General features: G+C 45.9%; 1 protein-coding gene across 1 annotated transcript in view; it reads left to right on the top strand.

Annotated features, from left to right (window-relative positions):
* HPSE2 (heparanase 2 (inactive)) overlaps window positions 1-20,765 on the top strand; it is a 206,291-nt gene that overhangs the window by 159,944 nt on the left and 25,582 nt on the right. Inside the window, exon 6 of the mRNA XM_054984215.1 lies at window positions 17,920-17,967. Within this exon, the coding sequence (XP_054840190.1) occupies window positions 17,920-17,967 (48 nt within the window). The remainder of the gene's footprint in view (window positions 1-17,919; window positions 17,968-20,765) is intronic.

The raw sequence follows: 20,765 nt of genomic DNA on the forward strand, positions 1-20,765 counted from the left end.
AGGAGATAGTGGAGAAGGTGTGGAAGGTGCCCTGTGACCAACCTGCTACGTCTAAAAGAATTGAACAGATGTACAAGATCAAGCAGGGCACCTGGCAGTCGTTGGTGAAACACCCTCCACCCTCCTCGTTGGTTGCTGAGGAGATCCAGCCTCGTCGGTCGGGTCCCTCTTCCGTACCCCCAGATAAAGAGGGCAGGAAGATCGATGCCATGGGTAGGCGCCAGTATTCCATTTCCTCCTTGGGCCTTAGGATAGCCAACTACCAGACCATCATGGCTGGCTATCAATTATATCTATGGGAGAAGCTGGCTGCCTACGTCGGGGATTTGCCTGCTGACAAGAAGGCGGTGGTTTCCCTGCTGCAGGCAGAAGCCATCCGTCTTTCGAAGCAGCAGATGAATGCTGGGAGCCACGCCGCTGACACTGCTGCACGTGGAATGGCTGCAGCTGTGGTCCTCAGGCGCCACTCTTGGCTCAGGTCGACGGCTCTCTCACAGGAAGTGAGATCGCGGATCGAGGGCCTGCCTTTTGAAGGGGACTCTTTGTTCTCCATGACCACTGATGAGGCGCTGAAGAAAAAGAAAGAGGACAGGCAGACTGCCCAGTCTTTAGGGTTGGCCCCGACGGACAGGCCTACTTCCAGGCCTCGGTACGCTGCAAGGTACAATCTGTACCACTATCAGGGCCGATACCAACATCGGCCCTATTACCAGCAGTACCCTGCCTACTCTCAACGCCACTACACTCCTGCACAACAGCCCAGGAGGCGTAAGCCCTTCAAGCCCCGCACGTCTCAGCCCCCGGCTCAGCAGAAAGATCAGCAGGGGCCTGGGAGGCAGTACTGACGGGATGATCCAGCCGCATCCTTGAACTTTTCAGACAGGCTGAAGCCTTTCCTGTTTGACTGGGAGTCAATAACATCTAACTCATGGGTCTTAACAGTCATTGATAAAGGATACGGGCTGGAATTCTTAGAACTGCCTAGATGTAGCTCACCTCTAACGGCTGTTAATAATACTATGGCAGAGCTGGATGCGGAAATAGTGTCGCTCTTGGCCAAGGGTGCTGTGGAGGAGGTGGCCTACGACGGGTCTGAGAGAGGCTTCTTCTCTCGGTTCTTCTTAGTCCCCAAGAAGGATGGAGGTTTACGCCCCATTCTAGATTTAAGGGGCCTAAATGCCTTTCTAAGGGTGACTAAGATCAAAATGGTCACACGGTCAGCAGTAATCACCTTGCTGAGGAAAGGGGATTGGTTTGCTGCCCTTGATTTGAAGGACACTTATTTTCATGTGGGGATACGAGAGGAGCACAGGAAATACCTGAGCTTCGTTTATCAGCGAAGGGTGTTCCGTTATAAGGTGCTCCCCTTTGGCCTATCCACGGCGCCACGGGTATTTACTAAGTGTGTGGCTCCTGTGGTCTCCTTCCTTCGGGAGGAGGGCTGTGCCATCTTTCCCTACCTTGATGACTGGCTCATCGTGGCTGGTTCAGAGGCTAAGCTTTTGCAAGATGTAGAATTAGTACTGAGCACTTGGAAACGCTTGGGGCTTCTGGTAAATTTTGAGAAATCTAAACTGGTGCCCAACCGTCAGGTCTCCTATATTGGGGCAATTTTAGACTCTGTAGAGGGTAAGGCACTGCTCCCCCTTGAGAGGGCTAAGTCTCTGAAGGGTCTGGTATCCATGTTTAAAAGGAACCGGTTCCAATCTGTTCGCACCATCCAGTGTTTATTGGGGCATATGGCAGCAGCCACCTCTGTGGTCCCCTTTGCTAGACTGCATATGCGCCCGCTTCAGAATTGGTTCGTGAGGAAGTATGACGCCTTCCGTCATCCTCCGTTTCTCAAGTTGTCCATACCTAGGGCTATTCTATCCTCCCTTGACTGGTGGATGTCAGATGGCAACTTGTTTAAGGGAACCCTGTTTGGTTACCAGCATCCTGAGGTTACAGTGACCACTGATGCATCCCTGATAGGATGGGGTGCTTACAGTGGTGCTGCATGTGTACAAGATGTTTGGACAGAAAGGGAAAAGAACCTGCACATTAATGTACTTGAGTTAAGGGCTATTCGTTTTGCACTTGTGTCTTTTACAGCACTTCTACAAAACCGTCAGGTGTTGGTGCAGACGGACAACACGACTGCCATGTATTACCTAAACCAGTAAGGGGGCACGGCATCTATGATTCTCTGCAGGGAGGCCACGCTTGTTTGGCTCTGGGCGATCCAGAATGGTGTGATGCTTCGGGCTATACACGTAGCGGGATCAGACAACGTTCGGGCAGATGCCCTGAGCAGGGTGCACATGTTGGACCACGAGTGGGAATTGAGCGCAGAGTACATTGGGCCGATCTTCCGAATGTGGGGGCATCCGGACATAGATTTGTTCGCAACTTCAGCGAACACCAAGCGAAGGCCCAGATATTTTGTTCAAGGGCAGGGAGTGACCCCCTCTCTATTGGGGATGCCTTCCAGTTTACGTGGACCCACAGGTTGCACTATGTGTTTCCACCATTCCCACTAATACTGAGGGTGCTGGACAAATTAGAACACGACAATGCAGATTGCATTCTAGTGGCACCCTTCTGGCCGAGGCAAGTATGGTTCCCCAAACTGCTGCAGATGTCCGATCGGACATATGTGAGTCTGCCTCCCCAGCAGGATCTCCTGCGGAATGGGAACCTGCTCCACCACGAACCCCAAAAGCTGCACCTAACTGTCTGGCGGATCCTACCCCGCCTGTAGTGTTCTCAGAGCAGGTGGAGAAAGTCTTGCTGAACGCAAGGAAGCCGTCCACTAGACGAGCCTATGAGGCTAAGTGGCGTAGGTTTGAGGCTTGGGCACTTGCTAAAGACGTGGTGCCTACCAGTAGCCCCCTGGGGCTCAAATTTGACTACCTATGTCAGCTGAGGGACCAAGGGTTAAAAGTTACCTCCCTTAAAGTCCATCTTGCGGCTATTTCCGTTTTTCATGATCGGGTAGACGGTAGCACAGTGTTCTCACACTGTAAGTCTTGTCAGTTCCTGAAGGGGATGTTTAATCTCTACCCACCTGTGTCCCCTCCTGTGCCTCAATGGTCCCTATCCCTGGTGCTGTCGAGGCTGATGTTGCCTCCATTTGAGCCGTTAGCCACATGCCCTTTGGACTTGTTGTCCTACAAGGTAGCGTTTTTGGTGGCTATAATGTCTGCCAGGAGGGTTAGTGAGTTGTCAGCGCTTAGGGCTGACCCACCTTTCCTTCTATTCCACAGTAATAGGGTGGTCCTGCGGCCATGCCTTATGTTCCTGCCAAAGGTGGTGTCTGCCTTTCACCTGTCGCAGGATATTACGCTGCCTGCGTTTTTTCCACAGCCATCTTCCAAAGGGGAAAGGGCCCTTCATACCTTAGATTTAAAGAGGGCCTTGGCTTTCTATTTAGATAGGACAAAGGACTTCCGTAATGTTCCCCACTTGTTTGTCTGTTTTGGGGCCAAGGACAAGGGTCACAGGGCATCTTCACAGACCCTGTCACGGTGGATTGTATTGGCCATCAGTAAGGCCTATTCTCTGGCTGGGGTGGTTTGCCCACTGCAGGTCAGAGCCCATTCCACACGGTCTCAAGCAGCCTCTTCGGCACTTATCAGAGGTGTGCCGCTGGTTAATATCTGTAAGGCAGCTACGTGGTCCTCTGCTGACACGTTTGTTAAACACTATGCTATGGATGTCAATGTAGAGCGAGAGGTTTCTGTAGCCAAAGCTGTCCTTCACTCCCTGTTTTCCTAAAAGGATGCTGGGGGGTATTGTTGTAATAACTGACAATGACACTTTGTGTATATATGTATATATGTATATATGTTTATTGAACAAGTTAAATGTTACTGAACAATGATTTATTTATTTATTTCTTGGTCCTGGTACTAGGACTGGTGTTATATAATAAAATTGAGTTGGATTTCACCCCACCTTCCTTATTTTGTGAAGCTTGGTACTCTCCCATGTGTGGAGGCACAGAAGAACGAAGATGAAAACAGGGTTAACATACCTGTAACTTATGTTCATCGAGTTCTTCTGTGCTGACACACATCCCTCCCTCCTACCCCGCTGTGAATTCCAATGCACGATAATATGATGATTATAACGAAATTGATGTTTTAAAGGATTATGACTATGTGTATTGGATAGCGGTGGCAAGGGAGAACTGAGGGAAGGGGCCGTTGGTCGCTGGAAGGACATGTGACCTTTTGGGCGGGAAACGGTCGCTGAGGCGCGCGACAAACGGCCCCTTCGGAGCTATAGAAGCGATAAAGAATTCTCTGGCGGCTGGCCTGCGCCTGCGCAGTCCCATGTGTGTCAGCACAGAAGAACTCGATGAACATAAGTTACAGGTATGTTAACCCTGTTTTGCTCACCACCCAGTTGGCATGAGCCAGTGAGGTGGCCGGAGTTGAGTAAGGGTGGCAGGCCCTCCCAGAGGGAGGAGCCAGGAGCTCTGGCTGCAGTTCAGAGGCCTCCCCATAACCTTCTCACTCACTGTGCGGGGGGAGAGGCCTGCCATGACCTCCTTGAAAAGATTGCACTCTACCTCCCCAGCCATGTAGTCCAGCCACTCCCGGAACAGGCTCACCTCCTCCACTTAGCCCGGGTGCAGGTTCTCAAGAGTCAGCGGCCGCAATGCCTCTGCCTCGGCTTCCAGGGTGCACTCCATCTTCTTACCCAGGTGTTGGGCGGCCTGGGCAGCCCACTCCTCAGACCAGCTGCCTTGTTCCATGCTTGCCTACAGGGTACATGGAGAGTGAGGGTGGGGCGGCAGTGGTCAGACTCTGGGAGTGGTCTGCTGCCCCTCCCTGTGCGAGCAGGGAGCCCGGCAGGAGGGGCTCATGTTGTCCCACCTCCTCAGCTCCTTCTCACCTTTTGGTGCCCCCTCTCACCTCCTTGGGGCAGGACCCAGGCATCTGGCAACCTGCAAAGCAACTGTGGTGTTAGGTGTCAGTCAGTGATTCCGGACTTAGCAGTCCTCCCCAGAGCTCTCAGAGTTTCCCCTGAACGCTCTTTTTCTGCCACCATGTGTGCCATTCACTTCGAGTGCTAAGTCCTAACATCCAGGTGCTCTCAGGCAGAGCTTCCAGCTGCACCCCCACTTAACTGGGGCCATAGCCGCCCTGATCGGAGGTGATATAGGGTGTGTGGGGGGCAGATTGGCTGACTGGGAAGGGGCATAGCTGCCGCAGAGGCATGAGTGGATTGGTCCCCTCATTAGTCAGTGTCCTGAACCCTGGGGTGTCACTTGGGTGAGGCTGGGCATTGGGGTAGCGAGCAGGTTTCACCCCACACAATGGGTGCCTATGGGCCATGCCATCATTTTTCACAGCGCAACTTTCCACCACTGCATGTTCCTGGACCCAGAGTGGCTTAAGGAGCCAACTACCTCACGCCTCACCCCCTGGACTGCCCCTGAGCGCTGGCACAGGAAGTTTCACTGCTCTTGTGCCAGCACCTGACCACTGCAGCTGGACACCAGCAGGGTGGTGCTCCCTGAGTGCTTTTTGCCCCCGCCTCAGGATTGAGTTGTTAGTGATAAAATTTTCACCCTACTAGTGTTTCTTTACTCTATCATACTCTTCAGACTTTCAGTGACTTTCAGGGCAATCCTGAGCAGCGTTATACCCTTCTAAGTCCACTGAACTCTGTTTAAGATTGCACTGATAGCACCTGAATAAAAATTTAAACCAGGTTTCGTGAGAAATTTTAAACATGCACAGAACATGTAGCTTTGGGGAGAAAACATAGGAAGAATTGCCCCCATAAATCCTCCCCCTCTTTTGAAATAAGATGTGTTCCAGATTTTCTTGTTTAGATTCTTCTGGTTTTTGTTTTTTGAAGGATTAGAACAAAATTTATATTTCTTTACTGGTTAAAAGTTGTTTTATTAAAAAAATCGTATCAAAATCTTACCTTGTGTTATTTAAGAAAGTCTTTAATAAGGGTCTGGTTGAACTTGCACTTTAAGCAAAATATATAAAAATCTGACTCAGAGTACTTAGCATGTCACACAATCTGCTGATGTCCTAACTGCGAGCCTGACCATATAACTGCAAAACGCTTTGATGTACCTGTGCCAAACATTCAGCCTCCCTAACAACGGAAGCCAGAGTAATAAAAACACTTTCAAAGTGTGAAACTGAGATGAAGTGTATTACCAGGCTTTCTTATACGGTAGATGTTTGATCACATAATAAAGATGAACACCTAGAAAAATTGGTTTTCATAGAAAAAAATATATGTAGCTCTGAAATAAACGGGTCTTCATTGTGGCTCTGGCATTGTGACAGCATTATGCTGATCCCTCCACTTTCTTTGATTTAACCAGTTACTCTCTTCTTTCAGGACCTTTTAAAATGTATAGACGCTGCAATTTTATATTTTTATTAATATTCACTGTACAGTTTAAATTTTAGAGTCACATCATCCTTCTAAATGCTTTAGTGTGAGTATGGAGGTACCTTGTCACATTTATCATGGGACAGATCATACAGGGCATCACATGTCTTGACAGTCTTTATCTGGACCAGTAATTATATCCATAACCTTGGTCCTGTTTGCTTCACAGGGGAAGTAATATTTCACAGTTTCTTTCAACAAACAGATGTGGATTTGGAGAATCAAGAAGCTAAAAAACCCCTCAAGTGTCACTACCCCAAGCCCCCACATTGCAGCAACATTTTCAAATCCCATGTCTTCCTACAAACCTGCAGAGGAGATTCTGCAACTTTCTTGGGAACTGTTGCCCACCCACTTTCTTGTTTAGGAAACTTTGCCAAATATCTATTCTAAACCTACTTTTCTGGTAACACTTTTTGCTTCTTGTCCCACATCCATGTCAACGATCTTTATTTCTTCTTAGTCTTGAGTGATGCTGAGAAATGAATTTCATATGCAGAACTCTGCCTAAGCTACATTTTTTAGATTTATCTACTTCATTTATACCTTACCTTTCTCCCCATGGGGAACCAAACTGGTTTCTCCTCTCCTCCATTTTATCCTCATAACAACCCTATGAGGTAGGATGACTGTTCCAAGATCCCTCAGCAAGACTTCCATGGCAGTGGAGATTTAAACCTGGGTGTCCCAGATCCTAGTCTGACACTCTAAGCACTACATCATAAATGGTTCTACACATATGCAGAGTGCTGTGGTACCTTGAAACTTGTTTTTGTTTTTTGGATGGTGGCTTATTTCATCAGATGCACAAAGTAATAATGATTCCTTCTGGCATACACATGTTGAGGTACATTGACAGCTGGGCAGTCTGAAAACAGAAGTGTCCATATAAAAGAATGAAAACTCTGATTCCTATTTTATATAGGAAATTCTTAGTTAAGGATGTTTAGCAAATCATAGAAACAGCAGGCTCATATCTGCATATCATGTGCACCCACAGCATAATTCAAGAACACTGTACAGTACATAGTCAAAACCAAATTAATATCGTTCTGACACATTACATTAATATTCCACCTTTCCAAAGTTCAAGGCGGCATACAAATAGTCATGAAAGACAAATCAGACATTTAAAACACACAATGCATAAAGTCCAAAAGCAATAAATCACAAAATCACAAATTATCAAAGGAGGCCACCAAGCTACAATAGCTGAAGTCCTTGGAATAGCACAGTCTTATGCATCCTGTGAATTTTAATCCAAGGTAGAGACTTATGTACTTGTTCATAGTGGGAGCCACACCAGAAGAGGCAAAAGCCTTAACAGTTACTGTATAGACCAAACAAGTATAGTGCACCATCAGCAAGGATTTCTGAGAGGATCTGAGTTACTGTGTGGATGCATCTAGAAAGAGAATTTTTTCAGGTATTTTGGTTCCTGAAGAGCTTTATAGGTAAGAACTAGTATCTTGTACTGAGCCTAGAAACAAACAGAAAACCAGTGGTTTCAGAATCAGCTGATTGTGTGAGCATGCCCAGTGCCAGACAACAGGAGGCCCGCTGCTCCCAAGTTGTATTCAAGAGCAGCTAGGGCAATAATTCAGTCTGGAAATTAGAGTTGCCTGAGAGCCAAGCTACAAGTGACGCCTGACACAGATTGGACACTTGTCAGCTTCCCTCAAGTTTTGATGGGAAATGTAGGCATCTTGGTCTTGCAGCTGTAATGGAGTGCCAAGCTGTAAAACCAGGACACCTACATTTCCCATCAACTTGATGGAAGCTGACAAGTGTCCAACCTGTGTAAGGTGTCACTTGTAGCTTGGCTCTGAGTCAGTATGATCAGATACACTGAGTCTAAAAGGGGAGAGACTCTATTGAACAGATGTAGATGGAAAAAATTCTCTTCACAATAAAGCCAACCCGTTTCTATAGCAAGAAGATTGAATTCAAAAGTATCCCTAGGTTCTTCACCTGATTGGAGAAGATGATAGAAGTTTCATCCAAAACAGACAAGTCAATCCCCTTGGAACATCAGCATTGCCAACAAGCACCATCTCTGTCTGGATTCAGTTTCAGCTTGTTCTTCCTCATCTACTTGACCGCTGCATCCAAACATTACAGGGAATACCAATATTACACCTGGTATTACCAGGCTTTCTTATACCTGTCGTGTGTGAAACAGCCCTTAAAAGTCTATCTAAGAATCGATTATTAGACACCCAGGTAGGAGAATGATTTGGAACCATTCCTCCATTCCTTCCCCTGCTTTCCAATTCACATTTCTCTTGTCTGCTGCACTCTGTAGACTTCTGTGCTCTTTATAGTAGATATATGACAAGCAGGGAGGGGAAACAGATGTGAGTTCAGGGAGAAAGGCGCACATCAAAGACTAACCATCAAATGCTAAAGAAATCTCATGGGATCCTAGCAATTGTCTCTGAGTCCTTATTGAAGAAAGAAGTCATCTCAGAAGAATGGAAAAGGGCAAATATAATGTCTGTATTTAAGGAGTAAGAAAGTAGATCTTGAGGAGTTATAGACCTATTAGTTGGACTTTTATACCCTGGAAGTTATTAGAATGGGTTATAAATCAATCTGTTTTAAGCACCTTTGGGAAAATAGGGTAATAGCTAGTAGCTGGCATAGATTTATGAAGATGACAACAAGGGAAATCAGTCTTTTTTGGCAGGAAAGTGTTTTATTTATTTATTTATTAGACTTATAGTCCGCTCTCCCCACAATGCAGGCTCAGAGCAGATCACAACCCAATTAAAACACAATACAATATACAATAAATAACATATAGCTAAAAGCGATTTAAAACTGGCAGCAAAATTTAAACAGACAGCAGATTTCACAGTCCTGCAAGATCACTGGGTCTATGGAGGCTAATACACAGCAATGAGATAAAAACCAGGAGGGGGAGGGTCTTCCCTCCCTTGGTAGGAGGCTGAGAGGCCCACCTGCCTCAACCACCAAAAGCCTGGCAGAACATCTCTGTCTTATAGGCCCGGTGGAATGCTAAAAGAGTCCGCTGGGCCCAAGTTGTCTCAGACAGAGAGTTCCACCAGGTTGGGGCCAGAGCCCTGGTCAAGACAAGATGGATCACCTTGGGGCCAGGGGTCTCCAGAAGATTTATCCCTTCTGAGCGAAGTGCCCTCTGGGGTATATAGGGTGAGAGGTGGTCCCGAAGGTATGCCACTAAGGGCCTTAAAGGTCAAGACCAGCACCTTGAACCTGATCCAGAACTCCACTGGGAGCCAGTGCAGCTGGCGCAAGACAGGTGTTATATGGGCCTGGAAAGGCGTCCCAGTCAAGAGCCGCGCCGCTGCATTCTGGACCAGCTGTAATCTCCGGAGCAGGCCCAAGGGCAGCCCAGTGTAGAGTAAGTTACAGTAGTCCAGCCTGGAGGTAACCATTGCATGGATCACTGTCTCAAGGTTGCGGGGTGAGAGGTAGGGGACAAGCTGCCTGATCTGGCGCAGATAGCAAAACACCCATCTGGCAACTGCCATAGACAAGGAGGCATCCAAGACCACACCCAGGCTCCTCACCATCGAAGTGGGCATCAGCAGTGCCCCATCAAGAGATGGGAGCCGGATCCCTGAACCTGATAGCCCACAGCCCAGGTACAGGACATCCGTCTTCATTGAATTGAACTTCAGTCTACTCTTCTTTTAGTAGATCAGGACAGGAAGATGGGCATTCTACTTCTCAAGTCTTAACAAAAATTTTGATACTGTTTAATATGTGCATATTAGACATACAATTAGAAGGCATTATCTTTGGACGGGAAAACAAGTTGTCCAATAACTGAACATTCAGAGTAGATTAATTATCTCAGCTAAGCGGATCAGTGGAAGTATGTTCTGGATTTAGCTATCCCATTTTAACAAGCATCTACCTCCCCTTCAGGACAACTTCTCTTCCGCTCAAATCATAAAGTGGGGTAGAGATTGTGAAGAAGGTACATGACATGATTCTTGTGATATACTTGCATTTAGGGAAAATGTAACTTAAGCAGCAGTTCTTATTCATGTTCTCTGTCTGTCTGATGGTGTGTTCTGTACAGTTCAAAAGCTTGCCTGCTTTCATTCTGACAGAAAATGGTCCACATAGATATCTTTTCTATAGTGTATCACAGCTGAAAGAGTTCAAAGTAAATTTACTGATCTGTAGATTATGTAGATTACATAAAATCAAGAAGATTTCCAGGACAATGTGGAGAGAGAATTTTTACAAGTTATGGTAAACTGAATGGTAAGCAATTCATATTTAGCAAAAATGAAACACAAAAACAACCATTAGGAAAGTGAACATTTGTGATAAATGGGAGAAATCATCCATTGAGCTGCAGTGATGCTCCTTAAAAAGTTTGTATAGTAAGCATAATTTAGCTATGCAAAAATGCCTATCTGTGCTGCAATAACCACCAGCATATCCAAGACACTGGGAATAACTGAAGCAAAGTGAAGCATGTTTTTTAATACTGGTTTGGCCTCTGGTAGAATACTGTTTTGTGTGTGGCATCAGCTATAGAAGAGTTTAGCTGATAATCTAGGAAAAATTCAGAGGACAGTTATAAAGATAAATGAGCTTGTATTCAAGAAATGGGAAAGTCTGAAAGAACTGAATATTTAACCTAAAGAAAAGGGGCATTTCTGTTGTGAGAAACTGCGTAAACAAAAAGGGGGGATAGTATGAATGAAGCTGTATCTTCAAGATATTTAATACTACATGGACCCTAAAGGATAAATGAAGGGCTCTTAATGCATTTAAGAAAATTAAAAGTCTGTAAAAGAAAGAGAAAGAGCTATGGGTTTATGTCCAGAAGAGTAGCTACATTTGAAAATTAATATGGAAAACTTGTTGAGACTGTAATCCCGCATGTTTTTAATTAGAAGTAAAGGTCATTTCATAGGCTTGCAAATTAGCCTTTTCTTTCATTTAGTACTTACAATGGATGTACACAATAGCTCTTGATGGCAGAGTAGATTGAGTGTCCTGAATCCCAGCTGTCCTATATTAATTGAGTAATGTCATGAACCACAGTGCTGTGAGCATCTTGTACATGCTATGAATCAGAGAAAGGACCAAACTGTATGTTATGTGAGGGGTCTGTGGATTTTCCTTCCTTTCTTTATGGAATACAGTTAAGAGCTGAAGGTTTGTTTGGAACAGTGATGCTGTGGAGGGGTCCCTTAGCCCTTTCTCCTGCACAGTTTTTGTGATGGAGATAACTCTAAGGGAGAGTAAGGGGTAACATTGTGCTCCGTTCCAAAGCAAGCAGGTAGGCCAGGATAACTCTCAACCTGTTTAGGAGCAGGGCTGGGTGACTCCATCTATGTGCAGTGGGAGATCATGCCATGCAGAAATCTTATTCCAACTGCTTTTCCTCAGTAGATTTGAGTTGGCACTTGGCCACATGATCTTGGCCAGGAAGACAAATTGTGCTTGAGGAGCCACAATGGAAAGATTTGGATTCATTAGAGTTACCAACGGGCTAATTTTCAAGTGGCTTGCCCAGTTTCCCTCTTTCTGGCCAGTTTATGTTTTCTTCATATAATGGAGGGATGGGAGAGTTTGAGATAGTGCCTTATAAGGCAAAGAAATTTGCAGTGCTGTGACCTTTGCAGCAACTGATTGATATTTTCATTTTCAGATGAGGCTTTTTTGGACCTCAAAAGCAGCTTCCTTTTCCATTTTCCTCCTGATACTTCTTCATCCAGAAAGAAACCATTAGAGGGTAGAAGAGAAAGAGAACGCAGTACCATCAAAAAAGCACCCAGTTTCCCCCTATTTTTGTGCTATCTGTGTCCGACTGTGGTTGATTCCACATGCAAGTTTTCTCTATTTCAGAAACTCTAGTCATGCACCTTTTGTTTTTATTTCCTCATGATGTAGGCCTACATTACTGTACAAATAGTGAACAGCCCTTTTTCCCGCTAAAAACATTGCTTTTTTTTTTAAAGGGGTGGGTGGGGATCATTCCCTTGTATGGTATTATGGGGACGATATTTTAAATGTGTCCAGAAGGGAAGGTTCACCTTCAGTCCAATCCTGAGGTCCGCTGGCTCTGATGCACTTGTGCCTGTGTAACTGCAGCAGCACTGGTTCGCCCCTAAGGACTTTTGCAGAAGTGGCCAGGAGAGAATGTTCTGTAGTTGCCTGGGCAACGCCGGCAGAATCCACCAATTGCAGGGCAGCTGCAGTAGACAATGCCATGAGTAGCAGGGTACACAGGGCAGGGAGACCCCTGTGGTCGGGCTTGCCGCATCCCAACAGAGGTGCCTGCCCCAAGAGGAGCCCTGCCTTGGAGGGGGTGGGACTAAAGGTGCAAGTAGTGCACCGGTCCTTCTGTTCACGCAACCTCCATTTCCGACCTGGAGCTTCAGTTGCCAGCTTGGCCCATTTGCTTGCAAACTTTGCTGCCATGCTGCTCTGAGAAACATGCACCCTCATCCTTGAAAAGTAAGACTAGAAAGGCAGGGGGACCCAACAACAGTTGTACCCACAGCCCCTGGCATTCAGAATCAGTTCCCAAATCTCAGAAAGACAGCTCCATAGAGGTGAGCGGGGAATGGGTTCTGAAACAAATGATGGGAATGCCCATTGGAAACAGTGGGAGAGGTTGGGAGGCCCATTGGATGTGATAGGAGCGACGAATGGCCATCAACTTGTGGCAGCTCCATTGAAATACATCATTACATTGAAAAGATGTGAGGAGACTGCAGGGTGGAGCTTGAGAGCCATGCTTTGGTGTGGAGCTGATGGCCCCAGAGTGGAATGACAGCTTCTGGGAACAGAGAATCTGCTCTGGGGCCATCATCCCATTCCCAGGGCAAGTTTCCCAAAGTCCATTCCTGCCTCTGCAAACAGCAAATTGGAGAGTGGTCTGGCCTTGTGGAGGAGGAGACCCAGAGATCCCAGGACATCGCACTATATTCCTCCCACATCCTAGCATCAACCTCACCCCCCACATGTAGTAGTCTTCTGCCTCGCTTATCAGATGCCAGCAGCACTGTCAGAGGATGAGAATCCTCCAGGTCACACACACAACCCTGCCAGACATGCATAGACAACACTCCAACTCTGCTGCAATGAAATTGAGGGGGAAGGGGGAAAGGAAGCTGGATGGGGCCAGAGCCTCCAAGATGCTACCGGACACCTGCTCCTTCTGGCAGCAGAGCGCCACCAAGGCATGGAGGTACCTGGAGCCTCTTGGGGGCCACCCCATCCGTCCCAGCCCAGAGTCAGAAACCATTCGCCGAGATGAACCATTCCCCTACAGGGAAGTGGAGGGGGTGCTACTGTCATCCACAGGCAAGCAAACAGACAGGAAGGGAGTTGTTGTTCAACATAGACTTTATTGAACTGCAAAAAGTGAAGAGGATGTCTTTCCAATGTCCCTCAGCTGGGAAGGGAGCAGAGCCTGTTTGTGCAGCAATCAGAGCTGCAAGATCCATTCCTCGTGCTGCCCTCACAGGAGCGAGGTTGAGATGTGGGCTGCCTGGGGAACTGCTCCCTAGACTGGGCTCAAAGGGCAGTTGAGGAGGATCACTGAAGGCTGGAACAGCCATGCTTCTTGGCTTCCCTAACAGGTTGTGACCTGCCTGAAAGGGAAACAGACACACGTGTGGCAAGGGGCCTGACCTCACGCAAGCCCCAGCCTGGTGTGCCATGTCCTGGGAGGGTATCCATGGCTGAGGGCAATGGCGGCAGTACCATCGTTACAGGTGCTGCTGGCAACCAGATGATGCATGACCCTCTGGCGAGTAAGTACTCCTCATCTGCATCTGAATGATCTACTCCCACTGCTGCATGCAGCTCTGATCCTGTGAGGGAGATAGTCAAGGAGTTTTGCTCCCACCATCAATAGGGAATGGCGAGAGCAAGCACCCAGTCACCCTGACATGCAGCCATGCTCTCTCCTCTGCCTGAAGGGAGAGTCTGGCCAAGGGAATTTGAAGGAACCCTGGCATGGGCCGCTGGAAGCCCCCCCCCCATAACAGCTATGTCAAGCCTGGCTCCTTGGGCGTCTGCCTCTTTGGCTGGCATGGACCATGCTGGTTCATAGGCAGGGGCCGTGCCCCCTCCCAGCGAGCCTCATCTGTGGAGATGTGGTGCCGGTGAGGGAAGAGGGGAGGCCGGTGTGAACGAACAAGTCAGGCAGCGATCTCCTTAACTCCTTCTTACCTATTGGTGCATCCTCACCCCTCCCTGAGCCAGAATTCAGGAGACAGGAAACCTATAAAGCAACTTTGGTGGTAGTTGTTAGTCAGCCATTCTGGACTTAGCTCTCCTGCTGTGTGTCAATGCAAGGCATGCCCCACATTTTGTGAAGTTCCCCCTGTGCACTCCTGCCCCACCACTGTGTGTACTCTTTTCCATCTCATACTCTAAGTATCAATGGCAGGAGGCTCTTGGGCAGACCTTCCGGCTGTATCCCTACTGTATCCCTACAACCATGGTTGTCCAAGCTGGAGGTTATGTTGTGTGGGAGGGGGACTGATTGGCTACCGTGGAGGGGGCTCAGCTTGTACAGGGGTGTGAGCAGATTGGTCCCCGTGGTAGTTGGCATCCTATGCTATGCCAGGTTGTTTGGGCAGGGCCTGGTGGGATGGTGGTGACTGAGTTTTCCCGAACAATGAGTGCCTATGGGCTACGCCACCATTTTTAGTTTTCTGCCATTGTTGGGCCCAAAACAGCTTAAGGAGCCGACTAGCTGATGTCTCACCCCCCGCCCCACTCTCCTGGGTGCTGGGACTTATGCCATACATGGCAGCCAGGCCGTGGTGGAGTAGTGCCATGACTGGGCGCCATCGTAGGGGAAGTTATGCTGGTGTAGCCCGTAGTTGGTTCCCTGAGTGCTTTCGCTGCCCCCTTTGCCCCTTTCTTCTGCATTTTCACAGGATTTTCTGCATTTGCTGACACCAACAAAACTGAGATTTTTTTTAAAAAATTGGGAGATCAGGATAGTGTCGTAACGCTGTTACTATGTTATGACAAAATAAGTGGCAAATATTTTTCCTCTGCTATGTGAATTAGCATTTGCAAAGTTTGTGAAGTGCTCTCTCCCTTTCCCCTAAGCACTATAAGAGGCCAATTAGTCTTTCCATTGTAGATGACTGCAATGGAGACACCCAGTACCTTCCAGCAATTAGAATTTCCAGAGTTTTCATGTATTGTATTATTCTGGGGCAGCACTATACAAATGTTCAGGGCTTTTAAAAAAAGTATACTATTGCATTATTCTTGAGAAACACCATAAATGCATCAAATTTTGTTTATTGGTGGAAAGAGAATCATGACAGTGGTGTGACAACAGTGGAGGAGGGGGGAATGATGTAAACTGCATCTGGTGTGAAGGGAAACCAAGGCTAACGAGTGAAAAACCAGATTACTGTGTGCCATATGGAATCTCTGTTGCAAGTGCAACAATAGCACCGGCAACATGACCACCACTGAAAAAACCCCTCCTGTGGAATCAGCCCAGGTGTGCACGGAACGCTGATCTTTCCTCATTCCTCTGTGTTCCTGCAGCCCTTTCTGAGCCATGCGGGTCAGAGCATGGCAGGAAGAAAAGGGAAGGGGGTGAAATTGCTCTTTTTGTGTCTTCTGCTAGCACAGCTTCGCAGATGGAAAAGAGAGGAGAGTGTGAGTTCACTCTTTCTCCTTTCTAACTTTAGTGTCCCAACTTGCACAGCTGTTCCTCCACTTGGGTTCTGCAACCTCTGGAATGATTGTTCTAAGGGCTGGAGGAGGCTTCCAGAACGGAGAGGAATGCAGGGAAACTCTGCATGCATTTCCATGCATCCATGGTTCAATCCAAGCCACACAGATGTTCTTTTTAGAAACTGAAATCAGATTTGGTAGTGATTTTTATTTTTTTAAAAACTATTCAAAAAACAGTGGTCAGGGAGCATCAGTGATATTCTATCTGCTTGTATGCATATTAGCTTAGAAGAAAATCCCACTGTGTTTAATGGGGCTTACTCCCATATAACTGCGTTGACCGGACTGCATCCTCAAATATATGAAGCTGGCTTATATTGAATTAAACTGTTGTTCTGTCTAGCTCAGCAGCACTGTATATTCTGGCTGACAGTGGATTTTAGGGTCTCAGCCATCACCCATGCTCACCATTGCTGCCACTAGAGAACAAGAATATGCTCTACCATTAAGTTTATCACCCCCCTTAATCTGAAAAACTGTTATCTGAAAAAGTGGACTCTATAAAACATTGCCACTCAAAATGTGTTCATCTTTAAGGTGCCACAGTATTCCCAATTCTTGAGAAACTAGTTAGTCTAGAACTAGGACATATAACTCAAGCAAGTGACATTAATGTAGTTGATACATATATAACAAATATAAATGCAGCATATTATTAAGGTATTTAGTATTAAATGTTTAGGGTTCAATCTGGAAAACAATTTAGATGTATTGTTCAGTGGGACTTATAACTTAGTATACCCAAAAACAAACCAATATAGAACAGGAGCCTGTCCTTGTTTTTTATGATTACTGTAAGATCTCTTGCTCTGATGAGATTTTTTTAAAACGTTAAACAATCCCTGAAAGTTTCAGAGATCTAAGGAAATAAAAGGCCTCAAAGAACAGCAGAATTCATCAAGAGTGACCATTCAATTTGCCTTAATTTTGAAGCAGTAACAGCAGTTTGTTCTTCTAGTATTGCCTCTGAATTAGTCCTTCCTCTTATAATAATGTTTTTTGTCTCCCTCGGTTTCCCCAGATAATTATACTAGTTGCCCCTGTTTCTTGTTTAGAGTTGCTCCCTCTCCAGCTGTTTTTTCCCTGTGGTGGAAAAAAAGAGTCTGAATGGCCTGTCAGCTCAGTAAGCTATAGCATTCCCTGTGCTAATGATGTGACTTTACCACCCCACCATATACAACTGCTTATTTACTGTTGCCATCCATTTAAATTTCTTTGCCTTTCAGAAAGGGAAGTGCTGAGAGGAAAGAATGTATCCTAATTGGGCCATTCTGGTTTGGTATTCTCTTGACACTGAACTCTTGGCATTATTGGAGATAAGCAGATGTCAAAACTGAAGCCACTTAAGTGATTGTTTAATTAAATATTTTTGTTCCACTTTTCTCCCACATTGGGGACTCAAAGTAGCTTACAAAATAAAATGTTCGTAGGTAACAGAAACCTTTAAAAAAAGCCAACACACCTCCAGCAGTGTTAACGTACTATGCTGAGAATCTTCCAGCTTCCAGATTAATTATTCTTTCTCCAGATAAGAGATTTTTGAGGAGAGAATTGCAGTAAATATGAGTATTGGTTGTGGTGAACTCAGCTCTTTCACTTTAAAGTCACTTTAAAGTTAGGCTCTGACAAGATATCTCAGTGTTAGTGAGGTGCTGGATAGCAGAAGACTTGTCTGTTACACTTGTAGTTATTAAGGTGCATGTGAGTGTGTATGTGTATGCTTGGACCCCTCTCATGGCCAGAGGCTTACATATTTTCTGCATCTCATAGGTTCATGAAGGTGGCAGGCAGTACGGTGGATGCTGTTACCTGGCAACAGTAGGTATTCTTTTTTCTTCTTCCTTTCTGGCATTACTAACCATCTGACAATGAGGAATAATTTGGGCTGGAAGCAAAGATTGAGCCTGGTCTGGATAGGGCACTGCCTTCTGTACAAACACAGGCTCTATAGACTACTCTCCCCATTCCCATTCAACAGAACCATGGCTGCTGGTATTGAACGAGATTTCCTCTAAGTATGTAGTCAAGGCAAACTTTTGAGAGGAAAGAGAATCTGCATGCATGAGCAAGAGTGTGTGTGCCAAGCAGCCAGGAGTCTTAATGCTCATGTTGTCAGCTTATGTGAAGCTCAGGATAGACTAAGAACAGTTCCAAAAAACAAGCTCAGCCCTTGCACGCTTTGCTGTCAATGCAGGGCTGTTGGGAAAAGGAAATGGAACACCACTGGCAGACAGCCAGTGCTCTGCCAGGGAGGAGGGATCATGTGTTACTTACCTCTCTTGCCTACCGCTGCGAAGAGTCGCTCACAGGATTAATGCTGGTCCTGAGTTGATGCAGTCTCAGGGCTGAATCAGTGGGAGGTGCTCTTAAGAAGAAAAATGATGGGGAAAAGGAGCAGAACAGGAAGAAGCCGTCAGAGCAGTATCAAAATTATAAGACACAGTCTGCTCTTTGCACCAGTTACCTTAGCAACCAAGTTCCTCTACTCTATGATGATATTGTGTGTTGGCTTTGGAAAGAGGAATATGCAGCATTTAAGTGACCTGAATGGAATGGAGTTGGCCTGACTTGGCAACGTTGTTGAAGGCAGTCAGATCAGAGCACCTGGGGGCCACTCATAGAATTCCTGACTACAGGAATGTTGTAGCAGTAGTTCCTATTGTTGGGAATGAGGTTCATAAACTTCCTTTGAAGAAACGGTTGTGCAGGGTATACAATCAGATGCTCAGCCAGGAATCAGATGCTCAGCCATGATAGTTCCTACTCTTGAGGATCTTATTGCTTCTGTGTTATTACTTGTTGACCTCTTCAGAATGCTCCTGTGCAAAGATGGCCATGGCTTGTATGGGTATTTCTGCCATAAAGATCCTGACCTCTAGGCTTCCCAGGGTACATCAGGTTGCTTAAATGGTGCTTCTAGAACCATCTGAGAAATGTCAGTGTACAGTCGGTAGTAATTATTAGTAATCATTACACCCCATGTGAGAAAGGAATGCCCCTTACTCAGCTAGTATGATCAAAGGTTTGGGGGTGTCCCAAACCTTTGTGAAGCATTGTATAGCAGACAGAGATGGAATGGATCTCAAAGCTCATCTAGACTATCCACACACCCCTCTCTATTGTTCTAATTGTTAAGGAAGTTCCAGGCTGCATGCAGAGGTGTTGCCCAAATAATATCATGGCTGTGCAATCAAAGCAAGATGTAGTAGTTAAAATGTTGGACTAGGTTCTGGGGAACCAGGTTCAAATCCCACTCTACCATGGATCCATGCTGGGTGTCCTTGGGCCAGTCACACACTTTTGGCCTAACCTACCTCACAAGGTTGTTATTGGGATAAAATAGAGGAGAGAAGAACAATGTATGCTGCCTTGGGTCCCCTTTAGGGAGAAAGGTGGGGTATAAATCCAGTAAACAAACTAACAGTGAAGTTTGTGCTGTTTAGATCTGCATGGGTTCATGGTTTTGTCTGGGGAACACTTTTTATGGACCCTGAAACCTTCATTTTTGAGCTACAGATCTCTTAATATTTAGAGCTATATGAATAGTTGACCCATCCTCCGGACACTCTCATTGCACAATTAAAATTATACTGGGCTCGGTGAAGCATTAGATACATGCACTTGAGGTTTTTATTTGTTACCTGTGTTTGTGAGATCCTTTTGTTAATACATGTTGGCTGGTTGTCAGAACATCCATGTTGCATTTATTGGTGCAATGTACATAAGGAGACTTGTGTAGTATACATTAGGACGGATGTGGAGTATTGTGCTAGAGCAAGGGACATATTTCCTGGAAAAATTTTCACTGAGCACTCAGTGGAGAAAGATTCGCTGTAGAAGAGATGCCCAAGAGAATTAAGGAACTGAAATGGAAGAAAAGAATTGAGAATGCTTAATGGCCTAATCCTACCACTCTGCTCAGCAAAGTTTGAAAACTTCTTCCAATCTGAGTGGCTCTTCTGCTGAAGCTGGAGAAAGGCTCCTTAGTCTAGACAGAAGGCTTCACACTTTGAAGAGCAGAATGGGAGGATATAGGCCGATGTGTAACGTCCTTTGGTGGAGTATCTACTCAACTGGGTGATCATCTCTCTATCGCTAAGGACAAAGGCTACAGAAAAATGAGTTTATTTGTTAATGCTCTACAAGTACTAGCCCTAATTCAGTTTTGGACATTTATGATCTAGCCCCTTCACATAATGGACAGGGTTCTTTGAGGGTGGGATAGCTATTTAGGGGAAACATCATACATACAGACACCCTCTGCTGAAATATATTGGCTACTGCAAAGCCTTCATCCTACCACCTTTTCCCTAATTGTTTATGCACCCCTATCACTGCCATTATTGCTACTGCTTTGTGGTAGAAGAACAAGTTTGCTTTTTTAAAACTCCCAAAGTACTCTGTGTGCACTATCTCTGGGGTATATCGGTACATGTTACATATTCTACAGGTTTTTTAATGAAAAGAACAGAAGTGATCAACTGGGCAGCAGTGGAGGAGGCAGATAAATAGCTCATTAGTGAGTGGTTGTAGAATGAAAAAAAAGCCCACCAATTTAAAAACTGGGATGATGCTTGAACAAATGGTTCAGGAGAATCGTGCGATTATCAGGAATA

The sequence above is a fragment of the Eublepharis macularius genome, chromosome 6, assembly GCF_028583425.1.
Source record: "Eublepharis macularius isolate TG4126 chromosome 6, MPM_Emac_v1.0, whole genome shotgun sequence".
Classification (NCBI taxonomy): domain Eukaryota; kingdom Metazoa; phylum Chordata; class Lepidosauria; order Squamata; family Eublepharidae; genus Eublepharis; species Eublepharis macularius.